At 40.8% G+C, this 23,890-nt stretch overlaps 1 protein-coding gene across 1 annotated transcript in view; it reads left to right on the top strand.

Annotated features, from left to right (window-relative positions):
• Positions 1 to 23,890, top strand: part of CCDC192 (coiled-coil domain containing 192) — a 203,958-nt gene that overhangs the window by 127,762 nt on the left and 52,306 nt on the right. Inside the window, exon 5 of the mRNA XM_064595648.1 lies at positions 10,827 to 10,959. Within this exon, the coding sequence (XP_064451718.1) occupies positions 10,827 to 10,959 (133 nt within the window). The remainder of the gene's footprint in view (positions 1 to 10,826; positions 10,960 to 23,890) is intronic.

Below are 23,890 nucleotides of genomic sequence, written 5' to 3' on the forward strand. Positions count from 1 at the left end.
GAGGACAAGACAAAGATGTTTAACTAAAGTCACAGCTGGAATGTTGTGTATGAGGAATGAAACTGGATTTAGGTTGAAAATACTGCTTAATGTTGAGACCATTTCCCCCAGGTGCAAAGCTCCTGCCACAGAGCAGGACTGACACCTTTTGGTATGGAAGTTTTCAGATGTGGCAAACCACTGCTATTTCTTCCGTCATCTTTAAAGGTTTTTGGTATAGGTAGCCCCAGTGGTGAAGGACAGGAATTGCAGGAAAACCCCAAGGGAGAGACTAAGAGAACATTGTCAGATTATAAGGTTTTAGCTCAGAAAAGGAAAGAGTGAGGGGCACCTGGGTGGCTCAGTCGTTAGGCGTCTGCCTTCGGCTCAGGTCATGATCCCAGGGTCCTGGGATCGAGCCCCACATCGGGCTCCTTGCTCAGTGCAAAGCCTGCTTCTCCCTCTCCCACTCCCCCTGCTTGTGTTCCCTCTCTCGCTGTGTCTCTCTCTGTCAAATAAATAAATAAAATCTTAAAAAAAAAAAAAAAAAAGGAAAGAGTGATTTTGTTGCCATATTGGAAATGTGGTTTTCTTATCATCAAATGGACCCAGACTATAATGTCACCATCGCTAGATGAAATGTCATCTACTACACATACACCCTCAGTATATGTTCATAAACAAGCATGAACGTGAACAGAAGTAGAGAGAAGACAACAGAATGTCTTTGCAGTCAGACCACCAAAGTGATCTTGTCTTGCTGCTCATGGGCAAAGGAACTTCAAGGTAATTCAGTTTTGATCACTGAGTTATATTTATAGGTGTCATCTGTACGTTTGTAATTTCTTTTTTTTTTTTTTTTAAGATTTTATTTATTTATTTGACAGAGAGAGACACAGCGAGAGAGGGAACACAAGCAGGGGGAGTGGGAGAGGGAGAAGCAGGCTTCCCGCAGAGCAAGGAGCCCGATGCGGGGCTCGATCCCAGGACCCTGGGATCATGACCTGAGCCGAAGGCAGCTGCTCAACTGACTGAGCCACCCAGGAGCCCCTGTAATTTATTTCTTTATCAACTGTTCTTTGCTTTGTATCTCTAGCATCTTGAGGAACTTGGTTTTTCTAACCGAAAGCCAGAACACAGGTTTGGTGATCCTCGCTATACCATCTGAGTCTTTTTTACAATATGACTTCCTCTTTATTACAGTGACTGAGAAGGAACTGAGAAGAGAAAATCAAGAAAAGAGAATTTTTAAGAGTAGCAATAATAAAAGAACTGTTAAACATCATCTGGTGTTCTAGATAAAAGTAGTTGGTCTCAACATAGGCAGATTCTGTATCATTGGTTCTGTTTCTGTGTGTCAGTGGTACTAGGTAGTTGTGATTTCCCACCATCTGCTTCATCAACTTATTCCATTCCCTTGAATTTATATTGCTCGATTAGTCGAATATTCAAGTGAATCCTTTTTTTTTATTATTTTTTAATTTTTTAGTAGAACAGTCAAAAGACAAATCACATCTTGAGCTAGCAACCAAGTTCAATGCTTTAATTTTTGGTGATTTCTCCACATGCATTTAAATGTCCCTAGTCCTAATAACTGTCAAACATTGCTTTCAATGAACTTGATTGACACTTTAAATTTCCTTAGTGGGAAACTTGAGATTTTTAGCCCTTATGAAACTTTTGTTTCCAGATTAAAGCAATTGAAAAATTAAAGAATAGACAAATTACTCATTTAATTGCAGCTATATAATATTCAACTAATGGATATTACTGTAAAGATTTATGCTCAATAATTCATTATTAGGAACAGCTATCTCAGAATTTTTAAAGAGTAAAGATTCTAAGATAATGATGGCAGTGACAACATTGCTAATATCATGCCACTCAACAATGTACAAAACACTCAGTCATGTACATTGTAAAGAGTTTTTTACATGAAATCAGATCATTTCACTTTAAACTTTGAAGTTTCTGCTGTATGGGGTGCCTGGGTGGCTCAGGCAGTTAAGCATCCAACTCTTGATCTCAACTCAGGTCATGATCTCAGGGTCGTGAGATGGAGCCCCTTGTGGGGTTCCACTTTCAGTGGGGAGTCTGCTTTTTTCCCTGTCCCTCTGCACCTCCCCTCCCCTCTTTCTCTCTCTCTCTCAAATAAATAAATCTTTAAAAAAAAGTTTCTGTTGTAAAATTGTTTCAAGTCTGCATTAAGAAAGCAGCAGATTTTGTTGTGTTTTTTTTTTTAAGATTATTCATTTATTTATTTGAGAGAGAGAGCATACAAGCTGGGGGGGACAAGGGGACAGAGGGAGAAGCAGACTCCCCACCGAGCAGGGCGCCTGACTGGAGGGGGGCGGTGCTTGAAGTTGGTGGTGGGCTCCACATGGGGCTCAATGCGGGGCTTGATCCCAGGACCCTGAGATCATCACCTGAGCCGAAGGCAGACACTTAACCTACTGAGCCACCCAGGCTCCAGAAAGCCGCAGTTTTTTAAACATTATATTTCATGAGAAAAAATACATATTGCAGAAAACTTCCCAGGTGGGCAAATTGCTTTCTCTAATTTCTCTTATCCACTGTACAAAGCTTTTTCATGCTATGTGAGAATCATTTCTCCTCTTATGATTATTTTCCTTTCCTTCATTTAGAGCTCCTTATCATTTTTGAAGTTGTCTGAAGGCCAGCTCTTATACTCACTGAGTTTTTATCCCCTGTAACATCTCTGCTTTGAGGGCCGAGTGGGATTTCTGAAGGAGAGAGATACTTACCGAGAAGGTTAACTTATTAGGTTCTCTTTACCACACCAGAAAACCCTCCAAGGTGATTTAAGCATCTTGGTGCTCCAGCATCTCAACTGTCCAGTCTTCAAACACATGCCTTTGCTTTATAATTCAAGGTAAGTCACAAATGGCCAATAGCTGCTGACTTCCTCCCAGAAGGCAGCTTTAGTCAAGTTCAAAAGGAGTTCTGGGCACAGAACAAAACAAAACAAAACAAAAACAAGTATCTGCCCAATTATAAAGTCATTGCAGAGAAAAAGCTTTTTATCATTTTTATAATCATGTTAGGAGAGCTTAGCAGTATTTTCACAAGGCAGACATGGGAATTCTTTTTCCCCACCTGTATATTCTGTCCTCTGGTTTCTGTTCTCTTCCACCCACGTTACTTTTTATAGCAATTTGCCAATGACACCAATACCTGTATGGGTGGGGCTGAGAAACTAAAATTGCTTCATCTACAGCTTGGGCCCTTTAGGTTCTCTCTGTCCCCAGGGATGACTGGACTGGAAAACACCTTCCTAGTAGGCTCTGTTAGGTGTGACAGTGCACTCCTCTCTCCATTCCCAGGGAGGGTGATTTGAGACTGTAAGATCAAAAACTGGATTTGGCTTTAGCAAACACTGGCTATACTTTCTTTTTGAGAGAGACCTATTGAACACTTGGTTTTGTTCTGCGCGGTGCTCAGCCAGTATGAAAACTTACTTATTGCATTGTTGGCACTGTAGGGCTCTTTTCTTTCTCTAAGAACTTGGTTGTCAGCCTGATTAATGTTTACTGGGTAAGAATGATGAGGCAGGGTTACACTCACATACAGAAAAAGAGCTTGTAGACAATACCCCTTAATCTTAGGAATGAGTTTGTTTGAGTACGGATATTCTAGTGCTATCTGAGGGCAAGGTGACTGGTTGACATTGGTCCAGTTCGTTTCTTTGAAGTGAATGGGATCTCAATTACCTAACAACTCTGCTTTCTATCAAATGTAACCCCCGAATGGACTATAGGGAGTGACCTGAATCCAGTCCTTCCTGGCTCTCTGTGTGAAGAGGGATTAAAGGGAAGGAACCCTGCCTAAATAACTACTTTTGACACTGGGATCTTACACATCAGGGATTTTAGTTTCTGGCCAGTTTCTAATCATATACCCATTTCATAGCCCTTCAGTTTGTATGGCCAAGGAGCAACATGATACAGTGGGGGGAAAAAAAACCCACCAACATTGAAATGAGGAGTCAGAAAATCTGAACTTGAGTCTTGTTTCTTGCAGTTTTATTAGCTGTGACTTTGGGCAAATCATGTCATTTTTCTCTGCCTATACTTCTGCATCCCTAAAATGCTACGGCTGGACAATTTGATTTCAAAGATTACACGCAATTCTGTCCCATTGAAAATTCAGTGATTCTGTTGTCCTAAATCATGCTTGAGGGGTCAGCCCATGTCTCAAAGCTTCATGATCAGAAGTTGGACACTTCTTGCTTTAAGAAATGGATTTATAAATAGGAAATGTCATCTTAAACTGTTCACAATGTAAGAAACTGAGTAGGACATTGAGGCATGCATGGCATAGGGATGGAAGGGGCAGTCTAGAGCTGAATCGCTCAGATTTAAATTGTGGGTCACCATCTGACTTTGGGAAAGTTACTTAAAGCTCTCGGTGCTTCAATGTTTGCATCTAAAAATGGAATTAATAATAGCTCTACTTCATTGGGTTGCTACAAAAATGAAATTAGCTAGTATGTATCAACTTCTTAGAACTATGCCTAGCATATTATAGGTGGTAAATATTAGCTTCTCTCTGGAACATTTCCAATAATAGTCTGTATACTACATGAAAGGAAGGGTAGCTTATGGTCTTTTAGGGCAACAAATTCCAACTTCTGGACTGTTGTGTTGTTAGAAACGTCTATCTTATCATTGGAATTCACTCCAAGTGTAAGTTATCTCTTTATCTTGTATTAATAAACACTCACACAGACATTTCTGGAAACTAGGACATCTACTGGCAAACTCTGCCCGTGTCTCCAATAATTATTTATCCCATAGAGGGAAAGAACTGAGACTTGGTTCCAACTATAGGTAAACTCTTCCCCTGTAGTGAGTCAAGATGTTTGTCTAATTACTGGGATTTTGTTTTCTCTTTATTAGAAATTCCAAACCCTCTGGATGTAGGGAACAGAATTAAAATTTATTTCTATAGCATGTGATAACATAAAATAAGCTACTCAAATGGGAGGGATACTGCAAAGAACCAAACAGTATCAGCTATGATTTCCAAAGTCTGACTATTGGTCATGAAATGTCAACAGTGGTCATGTGGTGCCCAACTCTTGGTCAAAGTCGAGATGAGGCCTAATGGTTGTGTATTAACAGTTCCTCCCATGACCTTCTTAAATGAAAGAAGACTAAGCTACATTTTGCTTTTGTGTTTGGTCTTTCATTCAAGGCATTATATAAGAAAAGTTTCATCTGATATACTGTTTGTCACTTCAGAGAACTGAACAGAATGGCCACAGTCCCCAGGATCAATTCCAGACCCTCTGATGAGAGACACTAAGAGGGCCCAGATCTACACCAGGTGCAGATAACCCTTAGCTGGTTTCATCAGCTCTTTCCTTTATTTCTTAGGTTCTCTGGCAAGATCATGGCAGTCCATGCTACAAGTGTCTCACCATCACCCTTCAGTGTCACTCTTTTATAACCAAGCCTGGCTTATTGCCTTTCTACTTGTACTAATAATTAGAGCCACTCACGCTTTAACTACAAAAAGCTAGCTTTAACTAACTTAACAAAGTAATGGTGCTACTGATTAGTGAACCGTTATGCTATCATTGAGAAGAAAAATCAGCCTTTGGAATCAAAAGAACTTGTTCAAGTCAATTCAGCTACTTACTTACTAAGAGACCATGGTTACCATGGTCTACTCAAGTTCTCAGGGCCCTCAACTGTCTCACCTACAAAATAGAGACAGGATCATACATAACAATTAGGTATCATTAACGAGCAGTGGCTACTGGGAGTGTGGATCAAGGATTGTGAAGCCAGGTAGGCAACCTAGGGTGAAGGAATTCCCAAATCAAAGGCCTACGGTGGAGAAAGGAAGCTACGAGGCACATATTTGCCATTCCTGGACTTCTAAATACTTACCTGGGGATAGCATAAATACAAAACAAAGTAAGAGTTGTGAAATTGATTTTTTAAGCCAAGTTGTATCCAAAAGCTATATCACGTTTATGAGTTTTATTATTAACAATGGGCTATTAGAAAAGAAATAAAAGAGGATATCTGCTTATATGTCCTGTATTCAAATCAAATTCTCTTGTATGTCCTTGGTAGTGAGCATTTTATCAGGGGCCCTCTGGAGACAAAACCTGTCTTTGTTATATAGGCTAAGTAAGGAAGGTAAAAAGCTATGCTCCAGCAAGCCTGCCACAGGGCCACGGGCAGGAAGAGGTAGGGCTTTAGAAAGTTCCTCACATCATTCCATGGAGGCAGCTACCTACTTTGCCAGGCATCTGGCCAGCTCTGGCAGGAGACTGGATCAAGGCTATTTGCTTATCTGTTTTCAGGACATCGAGTGTTGTTTACCCATACAAAGCAAGGAGGAGATCAATGCAATTATGGAGAAAGCTTAATTTAGGAGAAGGAAAAGGAGGAGGAAGTGGTGGGAGATAGGGAAGGAGAAAGAAAGAAGACAAGGCAAATCTTGGAAAATGAGAAATCTTGCTTTCAATGAAATACAAATTTTATTTCCTAAAGTGTGACAATGACATCTTTAGAAAAGGTACTTCAGTGTTTTTAGTGGAGGGTTGAGAGCTTCCCCGGTGTATTTCAAGAAATAGTGACAAAAAAGAAAGACCTATCTGCCACTTAGTGAACATAGTACTGGGTACTGTCATTTTGGTGTTCGGTCACTGACTCGCCACCAGCTATATGCTATGGGATCAAGGGCCTGGAGATGTCATGTGCCCGGCCCAATTTCTCAGGGCCAATAGTTGCCTTAGAATCTGAGGCCACAGTTCAAAGTGTGTGGAAAGACCAGGAAATTTTAAACAATGCTGGCAACTTCGTGTTGAAACTCATCTATAAATAGTTCCCTGATGATCTCTAATTCCCGATGACTTGGTATAATGCGAGCTATTCAGCAATGTGATATGGATAGATATTTCCTTTTCAAAACATTGCACGAATACATGATTTCCTCCCTCTGTCCACCCTGTAGGAGAAGTAGGAAAAGAGCAAGGTAATAGGAATTTACCTCCAAGCTATAAAGCCTTCCTTTCCTTTTAGTAATCATGCGGGGGGGTAGTTCCTAGTTACTAAGGAGACAATAACAGACTCCATTAGGTTCAAGTACAACACTTGGGTTGCCTGGCTAGAGAATGCCAAAAAAGCGAAGGAAAATATTATCGTTGCTGAAATCATTTGATGTCTATGACTAATAAAAAACATGTCGGCAAACTAAATTTTTAGAAATGCCCAAAGGGCTTGGTTAGAGCTATGAATTAATGGCATACAGCAGTTCTGCCTGGAGAAAAGGGGAAAAAAAAAAAAAGACAAAGATGTTAAACCCTTTTAAAATTTATCTGAATAACCGGCAGGTCCCAACAGAAATCAATTTAGGTTCTTTATTCAATTTTTAACTTAAATCTAAATGTCCCTTCCCCTTTCCTTTAGAGCTTAATAATAAAGTTTGCACATCTTGAGTCACAATCATCCTTGAATTCTAAAGGCCCCGCAGGCCTTTTTGACCCTCTTATGCAACATCCCACAAATTCTAGAGTTATTTTTAAGGGATCCCTGAAAAGTGTACCCACCTTAGAGACTTTGAGGGCTGAGATTTCTCATTTTCATGCATGTGCTGTGTCTCTCAGAGGCTGGAGGAAGCCAAAGGAGGAAAGAATTGGGGGTAAGCCAGACCTCTAATTACCTCTCGACCCAGGTCCCAGAGGTTACCATGGGCCTGCCTGAAGATGTTCCTCCAGTTTCTGCTTGATCATTCCCAGAGCAGGAGGCCTTTGCCAGGACCCATCCTATCTTGTTATGAATACAGCACTGATTGTTGGAGGGTACTTTCTCATGCTGTGCCAAAATCTGCCTCCTCTTGAATTTTTTACCCATTGTTCCCCATGGTATCTCTAGAATAATACTATTTAACTCAACTTCCTTTCCTCTTGACTAGTACCTTAGATTACTGAAGTCAGATGTCGTAACTCCCCTGTATACTGTCCTCTCCAAACTAAATATCCTCAGTTTCTTTCTCAGATCATATGGCAAATATACAAATATTATAATAATAATAAAGGCAAAGCATACGATCACTGTAAGAGAAAGACAAAAAGGTGGTCTCGAAATTGGATTTTTTTTTTTAAGATGTATTTATTTATTTTAGAGAGAGACAGAGCTCATGAGCAGGGGGAGGGGCAGAAGGAGAGGGGGAGAGAGAGAATCCCAAGCAGACTCCCTGCCGAGCAAAGAGCCAGACAGGGGCTCAATGTGGGTCTTGATCCCACGACCCTGAGGTCATGACCTGAGCTAAAACCAAGAGTCAGATGCTTCACCGACTGAGCTAACCCAGGTGCCCCTGGAAACTGGATTTTTTTTTTTAAAGGAATTAGGTTTTTTTTTAACTGAAAAGCTGAAATGTTTAAATGATATTGAGAAGCATCTCGTCTTTCCACTAAGACATAGCCATCAAGTCACTCTATCCATCAAGTTATCCTGTCAAAACAGAAATGTAGCTTGATAAGACTTTTTCTTGGTGACACCACACCAGATCCTGGTGGCCACCTCACCAAATCTCTCCAAGTTGCTTTTAGTTTTTGTTTTTGTTTATTTACTATCAATGCCTACTTTGAGAAAAGTTTCCAGAAAAGTACTGATCTGCATATGAATCATTGTGACACATTCTGAAAAGAATGTGAATACCATCTATTAAGAATTAAGAGAGAAGCAATGTAAGGAAACACAAACTCTCCTTCTTACTCCTCTCAGTATTTCATTATAAAAAATTTCAAATACAGAAAAGTTGGAAGAATTTTAGAGTAAACACCCATATACTTAATAACTAGACAAATTACCATTCTGTTATCTTCCATTACTCACCTATCTATCAGTATCTCTTTCCATCCATCACCCCATCTTACCTTTTTACATATGTCCATGTAAAGTGCATTCATCCACACACTTAACCCTCATGCATCAGTTTGCACACCCTTATCATTATCGGTTCTTTTCTGATACTTTTAATTAGCACTCTCTTCTGAATCCCTTTGCCACTCTTGCCCTCATTTCTCATTTCTGTATCATTCCTCCCACTTTCTAGCCCCAAGGTTCTAAATGGTAAAAACAAAATATGAAAAATCTGAGCACGGGACAGTCTTGAAGTAGCATCAGGAAAGGACGCTGAGGACCATAAGGGGTCTCACAGGCATTATCCCCCCAGGCCTGGGATGGAGGAGGTCCTCGTGAACTTACCGGGGGTGGTGGGGGGCGGTAATTGATGAGCATGCCAACCTAGTAATTTACTATGGGAAACATAGCTAGCTATCAAATACCCAGACCCACGTATTTGTTGATCAGCTCAATCTCTTTCTGAACTAACCTACAGAACAGGTCAAATTGTGAAGGCTTTTGGTGAACAGAGACTCAGAGGACAGGAAATAGTAAGAAGGTCTTAGTGACATGGAGCCTTATCAGCGTTGATGTTTCAACAGCTGGCCCGCACTGTGCCTGACACCAAAGGGCTGCTTTGTAACTAGTACAAAGATGAAATGAGTATGTGAATACTGACTATACTCTAAGAGAACTGCTGAACAGACCAGGAACTCCTGGTGTGGATCAGGGCACCTCTCTAATGCCTGGACTGTGCTGGTGAACTATGCCGGATTCTACCCCTCTAACCCCCGTTAAAGAATTTCCATGACTACCATTCTCATTTGAATAATACATTCTCTTTTAGCCACATGTATGCCATTAATTCAGCTTTCGTTAATCCTAATCCTGCTTTGGTCTGAAAGACAATCTGCCTTTAAAATGGGTGGTCTATGTCTATTGAATCCCATCTTTGATGAACTGATTTTACCCGCTTTACTCTCAAAAAAAAAAAAGGAAGTGATTCCCTACTACCTGAGGTTTCCCCTGATGTGCAAAAACCATTCCTTTCCCTATCTCAAGATTTATGTCTGATAAGAAATGTTAGTCATTTATATTCTGGGCTTCCTAATTACCAGTCCACAAAGACTTGGCAAAGTGAGCTCTTCAGTGGAAAGGCAACAACACATAAGTGTAAATACAACACTTTTCACAACAGTTTTTCCGCAGTGACAGATAAATCTAATTCTGACAAATTGATTTCATTTTGAAATCCACAAAAGAGCTTTCTAGTCATAAAATCTCCAGGTGAATCCTTTGGTTAGGTAACAACTTCCTCAAGTAGTTCTTTCAAAGACTTAGATGTCATAAATCAGACTATTTTACAGCAAGCAATTCCTGCCTTCTATTGCTTAACGATTTATACCCCTGACCACTTTCCCTATATAGATACCCCAGTAAATATCTGTAAACGTCAGCATTTCGTGGTAGAATCACACTCTTCAGGGTCTACTGGAATGCACACCTTTATGGTATTAGGGTAGAAAATGACACAGAAGCAAGGCTCTCTGAAATATGTTCACTACTTCACGTGAGTTTACTTACAGACTGAAAAAAAAATCAGACACTTTTAGGCATTGGCACCTCCGTGGTCAAATGCCAACCACCAACTAGAGTTGCTCTCTAATTGCCTCTATTATAAGCAAACAAAATACAAGGTTCAGATGCAGATTAAAACCCTTCAAGAGGGTAAAAGATACTCTGATGTAGAGAGTGGCTTTCGTCGCTGGGGATAGGAACGCTCTGAGAGGGGCTCACGCACTCTGTTTCAGAGATCTCAGAAAGGACTTAAGCTAGATAAACAGGGAGCAGTTCACCGAAGCTGGCCCGCAAAGGCCATGTTTGTTCAGACTTCATCAGTTCTTTTTATTCCTTTGATATGTCTGTCTCTAGTGACGGAAACTCTTATTTTTTTTTTTCAAGAAACTAAAGCACAAAAGGAAACTGAAAAAGCTGCAAACGGATTTGGCAACAGCTAAGCAAGAGGCTGCCATCACAGTTCTGGAGCTCAATGAGAAGATAAGGACGCTATGTGAAGGGAAGCCAGCCCCTAGAGGTCAGTATTACCACGTGACCAGTCGCACCCCAGCCCTCAGGCCTGCGTGAGGTATATGGTTTTATTGGCCACAGAGGAAAAGGCAGGGCCACCGTGCCAGGGAGCGTCCTGGCCTGGCCTGGCCTGGCTTGACCTCCATCCGCATGAACAGCGGACATGACACAAATTATTGACTCCAGGCTGGGTTCGCTTTCACTGTACGTGAGGTAGGGAATGAACAAGGAGTTCCTTAGAGGAGAAGTCTCTGAAGCTGAAGAGCTGGACTAAATAGATCTGGTAAGTGTCTTTGCACAAAAGCTGGGTGGCTGGAGGGAAGGGGAGAGTCTAAGGAAGACCGGAGGGATGAAGCTCTGGAGTGGAGTGAAGAGAGAAATTTGCCTTCAAGTGTAGACAGGCTTGTATGCTCGGGCAGGCAAAGGGAAGTGGAAAAGGGAGTGTTTGAACAACCGGCCAATGAATGAGCCAGAAACGAGCAGGGAAGGCTGGGTGAGGAGGAAATCTGGGTGGTTCAAAGAATTGTAATGGCCACTATGGTTTGGAGTTTTGAACAAGTCTTCTCTAAGGGACTATAAACACACGCTCGGGGAGGAAAGCCCCTCCGACTGCTGTCATTAGGAAAGATACGAGTTGGGGCTCCCGGGTGGCTCAGTCGTTAAGCGTCTGCCTTCAGCTCAGACTTTTCAGAAGTCTACCTGTTACTTTATATGTTGGGAAAGGATCTGAGTTGGAGACGGGATAAAGATGAAGCTGAGGACTTAAGAAAATGTCATACAGGATGCCTGGGTGGCTCAGTCATTAAGCTTCTGCCTTCGGCTCGGGTCACCATCCCAGGTCCTGGGATCGAGTCCCACATCGGGCTCCCTGCTCCACGGGGAGCCTGCTTCTCCCTCTCCCACTCCCCCTGCTTGTGTTCCCTCTCTCGCTGTGTCTCTCTCTGTCAAGTAAATAAATAAAATCTTTAAAAAAAAATAATAAAAATAAACAAATAAACAAATAAACAAACAAACAAATAAATAAATAAATAAATAAAAAGGAAAGATACGAGTTGGGGCTCCCGGGTGGCTCAGTCGTTAAGCATCTGCCTTCAGCTCAGACTTTTCAGAAGTCTACCTGTTACTTTATATGTTAGGAAAGGATCTGAGTTGGAGACGGGATAAAGATGAAGCTGAGGACTTAAGAAAATGTCATACAGGATGCCTGGGTGGCTCAGTCATTAAGCTTCTGCCTTCGGCTCGGGTCACCATCCCAGGTCCTGGGATCGAGTCCCACATCAGGCTCCCTGCTCCGTGGGAAGCCTGCTTCTCCCTCTGACCCTATCCTTTCTCATGCTGTTTCTCTCTCTCTCTCTCAAATAAATAAATAAATAAAATCTTTAAAAAAAAAAAAAAGAAAATGTCATACAGGATGCCTGGGTGGCTCAGTCATTAAGCGTCTGCCTTCGGCTCGGGTCATGATCCCAGGTCCTGGGATCGAGCCCCACATCGGGCTCCCTGCTCCACGGGGAGCCTGCTTCTCCCACTCCCCCTGCTTGTGTTCCCTCTCTCGCTGTCTCTCTCTCTGTCAAATAAATAAATAAAATCTTAAAAAAAAAAATAATAAAAATAAATAAATAAATAAATAAATAAAAAGGGAAGATACGAGTTAACATTTAATACTACATGCCAGGCATTTGGCTAAGCACTTCACATGTATTTAAGTCTCAGAATGACCTCTGAAGTAAGTAACTTTATGGATTCCAGAAGAATAAGCGGAGGCTCGGGGACGTCGATTGCTTTGCCCCAGGCTAGACAAGTGTGAGCAACACCCGGGCAGGGAGCCTCCCGCCGGCCGCTCACCCTACCCAGCGCGCCTGCGCACCTCGGACGTGGAAGGCTCTTCGGTCTCCGCTCTGCGCAGCGACATCCAGCCTCGGTCCGCCTGGTGGATCTCTTGGAAGCCCGTGGTCCCCCGATAAAGTCTTCCTCTCACGTGCGGCGCTCCTGTAAAGCCAGAGACAGGCCATTATTCCTACTCTGGCTTCCTTTATTACGCATAAATAATTCTGGAAAAAGAGGAGGACCGTGGAAATAAATGGAGGAGGGCAAAGTAGGTGATGTTGGTGGCTTCGGAAAGGGAGACACGTCCAGCATCCTGGCCACTTGGTGGACCTTTAAAATGAGTTTGGTATAGGTGCCTGGGTGGCTCAGTTGGTTAAGCGACTGCCTTCGGCTCAGGTCATGATCCTGGAGTCCCGGGATCGAGTCCCGCAGGGGGTCTGCTTCTCCCTCTGACCCTCCCCCCTCTCATGCTCTATCTCAGTCTTTCTCTCAAATAAATAAATAAAATCTTAAAAAAAAAAAAAAAAAAAAGGGTGCCTGGGTGGCTCAGTTGGTTAAGCGACTGCCTTCGGCTCAGGTCATGATCCTGGAGTCCCTGGATCGAGTCCCGCTTCGGGCTCCCTGCTCGGCAGGGAGCCTGCTTCTCCTTCTGACCCTCCCCCTTCTCATGTGCTCTCTCTCTCTCATTCTCTCTCAAATAAATAAATAAAAATCTTTTAAAATGAGTTTGGTTGGGCGCCTGGGTGGCTCAGTTGGTTGAGCGACTGCCTTCGGCTCAGGTCATGATCCTGGAGTCCCGGGATCGAGTCCCATATCGGGCTCCTTGCTCAGCAGGGAGTCTGCTTCTCCCTTTGACCCTCCCCCCTCTCATGTGCTCTCTCTCATTCTCTCTCTCTCAAATAAATAAATAAAATCTTTAAAAAAAAAAAAATGAGTTTGGTTTTAATGTTCTATTCTTAACAGCACTTTCCCGGGGTTGAAATGGCATTCAACACAGTCATCTTGAAACACGTGCTGAAGGTCAATTTGCTTTTCTCTTCCCGCAGAACATGATAGCTTATGAATTTGCTTTTACCGCCATGAAAACTTAGAGAATAAAATCCATTCCAAGAATGTTATCCACTTAAAGGTCTTTATTCTAGGGCATCATAGTCAGATTTCAAGTTAGTTGCATCACAAGAAGCTGATAATGATTGTACATCACGTTGGAGAAAGTTCTCCAGTTCGCCTGAGAGAAGCTTTCAACTTCTCAACTATATTTTGAATCCAGTGAAAAAAGATCTTATTGCAAGGTTTATAATTCTAATTGTTGACAAATATATCATTTGCTGTCTAATAACAATTTTGTCCCTTTGATATTTTAGTAGGTCAAAATTAAAATCACACTGAGGTACCAGGACTCCAGTGGTTGGGGGGAGGGTAGAAAACATGAAATCCCACCTTTGCCCATTTTCTCTCTGTATTTCTGTTTAGGAAAAAAAAAAAAAAGGTACCTGTACAGGAAAAAAACACAAAACCCTAATGTATTATGAACAGATATAACTTTAAATAAGGATAGGTATTCAAGGTCAATTATGGATGAAAACAGTGACTCTTTCTGGACCTATATGTTGCTTCTCTTATTTGGTGGAAAAACTGAGTCAGTGGACTGACTTAAATCAAATATTTGCACTTTATTGCTCTCCCATTGCTCCCAGGCTCCTCAACCCGAATTCAGTAGCCCAAGAGAATGTCAAAGCACTTTTGGCTCCAGAGTCATATTAGCTTTCATTCTCAGAGACTTTGGTCACCTTGTCCTACCCTCAATACACTTGAAAGTAGAGTCTGCAAAGATGTTGGTAACTTTAACACACAATGGCCTCCATTTAGCCACACAACAATTAGAATTGACCCACCTCCCACACACATTCCTAGACCAGAACAACACCCCTCCCCTAGTTATCTTGTGTCCTTTTATAAAATGTTTGTTTTCAGTTCTCAGACCTCTGTTTGCAAATGACAGATGTCCCAGTCATACATAACAGCTTAAGGAGAAAGGGTAATTTACTGGCACAAGTGTAAACAAACTAAGAAAGGGCATGCCATTAGCCATATATTCCAATGGATACAGAGTCTCAGATACCATCAGAACACTCTTTGTCTCTCAACTCTGCTTCTCTCTTCATTGAGACTTCATTCTCTCAAGCAGGATGTCAGAAGAGACATGGCCATAAGCAACTATGGACTCTTCTCATCTTTCCTCCAGAGAGAAAAGAAAGCATTTTTCCACCAACTCCAGTTAGAAAAAGTACAATAAAGCACTCTGTCCTGGCTTAGGTTGGGTACCCATGCGGGGACATGAACCAGTCTGTGGCCAGGGGTGGAGAACTATGGTTGGACAAGCTTAAGTCACGCACCTGCCACTGGGTGGCAGGGTAGAGGGAAATCAGGATGGAAAAGAAGAATGTTCTGGGGGCGCCTGGGTGGCTCAGTCGTTTGGCGTCTGCCTTCGGCTTGGGTCGTGATCCCAGGGTCCTGGGATCGAGCCCCGCATCGGGCTCCCTGCTCCACAGGGGGCCTGCTTCTCCCTCTCCCACTCCCCCTGCTTGTGTTCCCTCTCTCACTATCTCTCTCTCTGTCAAATAAATAAATAAAATCTTAAAAAAAATTTTTTTTTTTTTTTCTGACTGGCAGCTCCCACCAGAAGCACAGGGCTGGATTTGGAGAGAAGCACTTCCTTAAAGGAAGAGATAACCCATTACTAGAACGAAAGAGTGAGGGACAAAACCAACATGTCCAAAATACTCTCAACTAGCAGTCAAGTTAAAATATAATGTAATGCTTAATGAGTCACCCATCCATGAGTATTTGCACTTTTTAAATAGATTCTTCTTGGTGAACAAAAGACCTTCAGTATCCAAGAAATAAATGTCCAATGATATAATTTCAGACCCCATAAAAATGGAGAGTGAACCACTTTGGGAAAGGAATCCCCTTCCAGCCCCCATCAAGTGACATCATGGTTGCCGACTCTGAAGGCCGGCCTTATTGTAACAACTGAAATTGCAAGAGGGCAAAAAAAGTTTTTGTTCTAAATGACATGTTACCTGGATTAACATAAAGCTACTTCTCTGTTATAGTTACAGATTGATGCCTATAGTTCTAACAAGCAGATCAAGATATTTCCAAATAAATTAGAATATTTTTTACCCAAATGTGCATTTTTTTTTCCTGGTTTGGTTCATTTTCTAAGTCAGTCTATATATATTAGGTTGCCATTCAACTCTTCTAATCAGAGGAATGTTCCAGAATATTGGGAATACCTTTAAGCATAGTCACATTTTGATGAAACAGTGAGCTACCAAACTTTCTTTTTACATAAACACAGTAAACTACTTCACTGGCTATGTACTTAAATTACCTCCAAGGAAATAAATAGTTTAGTCAATGGAAAGTTCAACTGAAAAGAAAAACACCTTTATTATAAAACTGGCACAGCAGGAAACTTACAGCTTGAGTGTTGTTTGTTGATTTTGCTTTTTGTGCAAATAATCACAGCCCAAGGCAGATTCCTTCCGTCATTTCCACAGCCTGCACCTGAAATGCTTACGGCTTTATTTACTAGCATAATTGAGTGAAATGCCTATTGTACCCCTTCAGAGTCACCTTTTGGTAAACCTTAGTATGCTGGAACCTAAGGTTAACTTTCAAAAACTATCTTTGCTTCTTTTGACTTAAGAGGACGAAGTTACTTTGCAAAAGACATTCGTGACTAAGTCTTGTTGGTACATGAGCATTAGGTCACTTGCTATGATGAAAGCTCCTATCTTTGACCAGAACATCAGGGACCTGGTTCATAGATTTCAAGCCAGTGTACGATGCACTCTTCTGGATTTTTTTTTTCCTTTCAATTCTTTTCTCCTAATATGCACAGCTATTTTACCAAGTAAGGTATTTAGCCCCCACATGCAAGTTCCCACTGCCCCGGGAACAGCCATATTAGCCCTAAGTCATCTCTTGGTTTTAATCCTGTTAAAAAGATACTCCCAGTTAGTGCAGATACATCCCAGGGCAAGCTTATCCAGGACTCAGTGCCTGAATAGAGCCAACCATTCTTTTCAGTGAGGCATGGACAAGGATTGACACTTCAGTGATTTTCAGGGGCACAAGATGGTTTTTAAACACTATTGATTTTAAGAATTAGACTATTGATGTTTTATATTGTTAAAAAAAAGTCAGGAGATTTATCTCTTTGTCAACATCCCAGAGCCAACTGTGCTTAATATTTTCAAGAGTATCTTGTATCAGGATGTCCACCCCAGGGACTCAGCCCTCTTATTCGCTCTCCGCCTACAAACTTCCCCAGGATCAAAGCTCCTATTGCAACTAGGTGTTAAAAAAAAAACTGGGATTTGAGGGTGATAAGAACATTCTGGAATTAAACAGTGATAGTGGTTGCACAACACTGTTAATATAGGAAAATGAATGAATTGCACACTTTAATTGTACACATGGTGTATTGTATGTTATGTGAATTTTATCTCAACTGGGGGAAAAAATGCTCCTCACTAGGATGTAATGACTAACACCCTGTCAAGTTTAAGTGTATTTTATTATTTATTTATTTATTTATTTGACAGAGAGACAGAGAGCACAAGTAGGCAGAGCAGCAGGCAAAGGGAGAGGGAGAAGCAGGCTCCCGCTGAGCGGGGAGCCCGATGCGGGACTCGATCCCAGGACCCTGGGATCATGACCTGAACCAAAGGCAGATGCTTAACCGACTGAGCCACCCAGGTGACCCAAGTTTAAGTGCCTTTTAATGTGAGTGCTTTGGGCCCAAGTAAAATCTTGACTTGGTAGAATTCCAAGCATTTAGAGAGAGGTCATACTCTCATTTACTGGAGTAAGGCCAATCTTGTGTAGTTGTTCATTTGTGTCTAGGTTTTTTCAACAATGCCATCCTTTGGCATTGTTTTTCTCTCAGCCTAGCTCTTTGAGAGGCTGTTCTTCCTCAGACGAAGAACCAATAACTTGTTCAATAGTTCTACATGCAACCCTTCTTTCACCACTGAACACAGATATTTATCTTACCAGAGTTCTCAAAGAAAGTAACAAGGAAGGTCCTGAGATCTCACTGTTTCAAATGCTGGGACCTTGCCAAAATGCACTGTTTGCCACCCATTTCATCAGGCTTCATGGGCTTTGGTCTGATGGTTGGTCAAAGTGTAAACAGACAGCCTTCCTACCACTGCCAAGGGTGTGACTGCCTTGGACAGAAGGTGACAAGAACTTAGGAAAACAGAAAGTGGAGATTTCCCGCCCCCACCAGACATACATATTATTATCCCAACACCTGTAGAAAGGGGTTTCCTTTTAAGCCCTCCCATTGAATCCTCAAAAACAGAAGCTATTGCAAGGTGGGATATTTTACATATAGACCAATAAACACCAGTAATTAACAGCAGGGACAATCACAGAGCGTGGGAGTGGTAACTTCAGGATGTGCTAAGTATAAGAAGTTCCTGAGGAGTTTCAATATTTACCTCATAGAAATAGCTTATATTTATCTTTATAATCTCTAGGTCTCATTCAGAGATTTCCTGTCAGTTTGTCTCTTCTTTAGTCCACCAAAGTCTTTCTGAAATAGAGCAGCTTCCTGAAATAGAACCCCATGGTCAAGGGATTTCAGAAGTTTCCTTCAAGGATAAGCAACTGCTCCAGGAGTCCCTGGAAAGCTTAGGGATGTTATTTCATGAAGACCCCAAGAAATGTTACTTATTCACTATGTGCAAATTTAGGGTGGTTCTAATTCTCAAAAGGACATTCTGGAAACTTCTAGGCCTGAAAATCACTCATGGGAAAACTAGGTGTTGCTCAGGACTTTGTGGGTTGCCAGTGACAAAAACCAAAATGAAACTAGGTTTAAGTAAAAAGAAGGAAGAAGGCTGAAACACAGGGTTCCTGGATGGCTCATTTGGCTCCTCTTTGCTACTGGCGCTATTTGAGTGACTGCAGGTGTCGATCAGGAAGGATGGCCTGGCTGCCCTGGTCTACAGTGAACATCTGCTTCTGCCTGCTCAGAACCACTTCCCTCTTTCTTCCGTAGCAGAAGCATGATCTTCTGTGGGGGAAGTGTTCCTCTCCCATTCTCTGAAGTCCTATGGGATTGTTCATCACAATGTCCCTTCCCCCTTCACCCAAAGGAAGCCTTGTGACCAGCTCTCTTACGCTCTTCCTAATTAACACTTTTTTTTTCTTTAAGTAGTCAGCATTGGCTTATATATACTACTTGCAACCAGAGAACTTTAATTTATACCCAACTCCAGGGAACAGAACTTCTTTCTCACAGTATTTATTCAGGATCTCACAGAAGGAATTTGACTGACCCTATTTGTATCACATTCTAACCCATGGATCAATTGCTGTGGCCAAGGCTGTGGGATGTTATCATGGACCATACCTGGGTCATGTGCCAGAGGTCAAGGGCTAGGAAATGTTATCAGGAAAAGAAGAAAATGGAGAAGCTTTCTGGACAGAAGACAAAAAGTATCTCTCACTGTCCTCTTTAATCTACTTTAGTTAAAACTTATAAATCTGGAGAATATACCCATGAGTTGAAGATCAGTTGTATCTTGTCAGGAAAGCACAAAATTTATCTACTTTCAATTTCAAAGTGCACATTTAGGCCCTCCCTTTGCAAAAGGCCTGGAAATCTATTTATTTTATAATTAACAAAGGGTAAGAAGATCCATTCTGAAAGTTTTGGTAGGGGTCCAAAATTTGGACGTTTGCTAGCTATACCAGCTGTGGGAATTCAATGATCTCAAGGTCTCCTCCCTCCTTTGTTTGTAAGACTAATTTTGGAATTATACTATTATCAGGAAATGGTGTCCCTTCCTTCTGTCCATCCCTTAGGAATTTTTTTTTTTTTTTAAGTCTCCTGGCTTCTGGATCCAGAGAAATTGGATAAAAGGGCAAGCCACCAGCTATTATCAAACAAGACATGTGGGAATTGGAGTTTGATCAATTTCGAAGGTTTCCTACTTAACTTAACCATGGAGACTGCTATGATCACCAGAAGAGCATGTGTTGTTTGGCAATGCTGTTAAACAACCCGGCTTAGAGCTGAGAAGGCAGGTAATTTGCAGAGAAATAGTCGAACACTCCTTTGTCAAACATCAGCAGACGGACATTTGTCAACATAAGATGAACTGGAGAATGTGGGGTTGCAAACAGTTGTCAGCCAGCTGGAACACCAGTGTAGCTTTTCCTGGTACAAACATCTTGGCGCCCAAGTAGAAAAAGTGAATGTTGTTCTCTCCTGCATTCCCCAGAAACCTCAATATGATTTCATTTAATGACTCAGTGTTTCCTGATAGGAGGTTGAAGCAGAGAATAGCTATGTTGGTCATATGAATAAATTTGGAGGAATGAGTGGATACTTTTGGGGGGGCTTGAGCTCATCAAATTGAGAAAGGATACACAGAACAAGATTCCACTGGACAAGTGAGTGCCTTTTGTTTGAAGGCACAGGATTTATTTCTGGTAGTAGGATACTGTTAGATATATACTCTTGTACATATATTAGATATATTAGATATATACTCTTATACATATATATATATGTAGACCCCTATGTGCATTGTGGTGGTCTATAAGAATATTTGTTTTTAAAGATACACTGCCTTGGACCAGATTATCCTACTATGCTTCTACACTTCTCAATCAAATAAGGCCACAATTTGATGTTGGACAAAAAACATGTAACTAAGAAGAAATCAAGAGTGAATGTAAGAAGAACGGCATTATTCCTGATTTGTTTAATATGCAATTGGATCCAGGAGAAACTGGCATAATAATTGGTGCCTGTAAGATCTGAAAACGTTCTTGCTCTTCTATAGACGCTTTCCTTAATCCCAGAAATTATAGCTGAGAATGTTGCTCAGCTTTTCCAATAAGACCTGGAAGTCTTGCCACGCCAAACTGTCATCTAGACCTAGGTCCACTGTTAGAATATCTGCTCCACAAAGATGGTCTAGACATGGTCCAAGGGCTCATTTTTTCAATGGCTACCCCTAGGGAATAAGGAAAGAGCTCTGTTCCCATTCCAGGGGATTTTGACTAGAACTTGGCAAATGAGGGTGGGAAGAGCCCTCAGTCACAAACTGATCTTGAATTCTTATAAATTGATCAATTATAGTTCCAAAAGGTGACATTTCTGAGACCAAGGAATTAAAGGATACAAGACAGATGGTAGAGAGGTACATGTATGTTTCATGAATGGACAAAAGCAAGAATTATAAATTATGAGTCCTCAAAGGCAGAAAAAGCACTTAAAAGATTCAGGTCAATAGGATAAAACTTTCTTAGTTGTATAGAATCCCTAACATTACATTCACTCTTATATTCCTAAATTTATAAGGTAATAGGTAATAAAACTTTTATCATACTGAGCTATGTATTATAAGAGGATTTGACTTCAAGTAAAAGTCTCATCTTCTAAGCTGATCCCAAGAGGTTAACAACCTATTTGACAAAGAGTCCCTTCCAGTCCCTTTATCCCAGCTCACCAGAGAGACACTTTTGATGACATTTTAGGGTAAATAGGTCTTTCTAACTCTGGATGAGTGCCAAAATGTCCCGTCTTATCCCAGGTTGCTAAGTAAATTTCTGATAAAAGGTAGTTAATTTTCAACATGCTTTTATTTTATTTTTGGCCAGGTATGCCACAACCAGATGCTATTCATTTTCATTTAAAGTTACATATAATGTTAATCCATATATAAATTTTGTTTACCCTCTTTCAAAGATTACCTGGAGTTTTAAAAGGAGAACTCTTTTAAAATATACTTTTCATTTCAAAGTTTTAATATCTCACATATCTAGAGAAATCATATTACTAGAACTAAAAACCAAGATACTGACTGACATAAGATCTAGCATATAAATTTATATTCATACTCAAAACTATTTGAAACGAGGGGGCTCCTGGGTGGCTCAGTCCATTAAGTGTCTGTCTGCAGCTCAGGTCATGATCCTGGGGTCCTGGGATCGCCCCCTCTCCACCCCCCATCCCCCCACCCCCCGGCATCGCTCAGCAGGGAGTCTGCTTGTCCCTCTCCCTCTGCCCTGCCCTCCCCCATTCATGCTCCTGTGCTCTCTCGCTCTCTCTCTCAAATAAATAAGTAAAATCTTAAAAAAAAAAAAAACTATTTGAAATCAGGACTGTGCTACAGAATCCCATATATATTATCATTAAGAGTTTAAAAAGGATTTCATGAGATAGTGGAAATGCCACATTTATCTAATTGATTTTACTTGTGGACCTTAGCAGCTAAGAGTCCTGGGGTCTTAGAAGAGAAAGTTAGTGGAATGTAATTAACACCACAAATCCAGGAGAATGTCAGGAGACATTGAGGGAAACACAGAGCTGCCTACTCTGAACGTGAGACTTAGGGCTTATCTTTCATTAATTATCTCATAAGAAAATATTAGAATCAGGCCTTATATAATCCATCTGTCTTAATGCTATAAACATTTCCAGATGCAAGTGGGGCTGATCTTTTCTTTTTCATAATCATAACTTTTCCATATAAGTCCCAAGAGTCAGTAATTGAATTTGAGAAAAGATGTCCTTCTTTTGAAGTTGCTTTTGATCTAAAGCCAAAGGGAAGTAATTTATTTAGCAGAAGCTGTGGGTTCTAAACAACGATGTATATGTGGGAATATTGGCAAGTGAAATAAAGTACCTTAATTTATTTGTCAATAAAGCAGTACCAAGATGCTAAGAATTCAGTTCAGAATAAATTCTTAAGGAAATGGAAACTGGTTTGAGGTTTTCTTTTTTCCTTCCCCATGAGCACATGTTGATGAACACTCTTACTTATGTTATATAAATAACAGTCCTTTGAAAACATTCCCAAAGAAAAGTGATAGACCTCGTCTTTTATTGCCTCAATTACATCAACTTTCCTTTGGGTTAATTCAAAGTAATAAATAAATACTCTTACCCTTTCTTAATGACTGGTTTTATAAGTATATTTCTATTTTGGTGAAATTTCATTTCTATTATTCCTGGAGTTATTACATGCATCCATTATATTAAACACTATTTGGTGCTTACGAAAGTTAAGCAAGAGTTAAAAAAAAAATCTTGATTGAACTTCAAATCACAGGAGTGGAAAAAACCTAATAAAAAGATTACACCAGAGAAATAAAATCTACATGAAATGAGCAAAATTCAAAGCTAATTGAAATACGACAGCCATATGCAACTTCTAGGAATTTTCCCCCAAAGTACCATTCGGCTTGGTACCTAAAGGCTTTGCATTAGCCACTTCCTCTTTCTAAGATGCCATAACCTTTTATCTCAATCCCTACACTTGCCCCCTTTTGTCTTCTGATCCTTCTTCAGAATCGCTTTCCCAACTATTTCCACCACCACTACCATCTCCCCACCCACTCCCTGGCCTTCCCATTGAGTTATGTAACCAATAAATCTTGTGTGCACAAACAATGAATCATGGAACACTTCATCTAAAACTAATGATGTAATGTATGGGGATTAACATAAGAATAAAAAAAAAAAATCTTGTGTGCACCCAAGTCATAACATCTATTACAAGTATCTCTTCGCTTATTCTTTCTTTTATTACCAATAGACTGGGGGTTTCTTAAAGAGAAACGAGAGATGGTGTCTTATTTTTCTTTGTATCTACAGCCTAGCACAGTGCCTGATGCTTGATGGTCATGAAATATTGGATGGATGGATACTGAATAAAACTTAATGGGTCCTGGTGTTCTATTGCTTACTATGTTTATGAATTGCTAGGTGATGGAATGAGTTTGCTTATTAAATTAAAAATTCAAAACCAACCCACGTGGCAGATTTACCAGGGAACAAATTATATTTTCAGATTGCCAGTGATACCCATGGAGTTGCTACCACAGCTACCGGCTCCCAGGTTGAAGTAGATTATCAAATCCTGGGATTGATTTGAACTATTACTGATTCTGCTGCACTGTATCATAATAAGTTCATTCTGACCTATCTCCAGCTGTGTTATTTTGTGACTTTTCACTTTACTATTTCAACTATGACCAATGTCATGTACATATATTTAGATGGCTTAAAA

Source organism: Mirounga angustirostris, unplaced genomic scaffold (assembly GCF_029215605.1).
Source record: "Mirounga angustirostris isolate CCGP_5_RB_7025 unplaced genomic scaffold, mMirAng1.0.hap1 SCAF_7, whole genome shotgun sequence".
NCBI classification, from domain to species: domain Eukaryota; kingdom Metazoa; phylum Chordata; class Mammalia; order Carnivora; family Phocidae; genus Mirounga; species Mirounga angustirostris.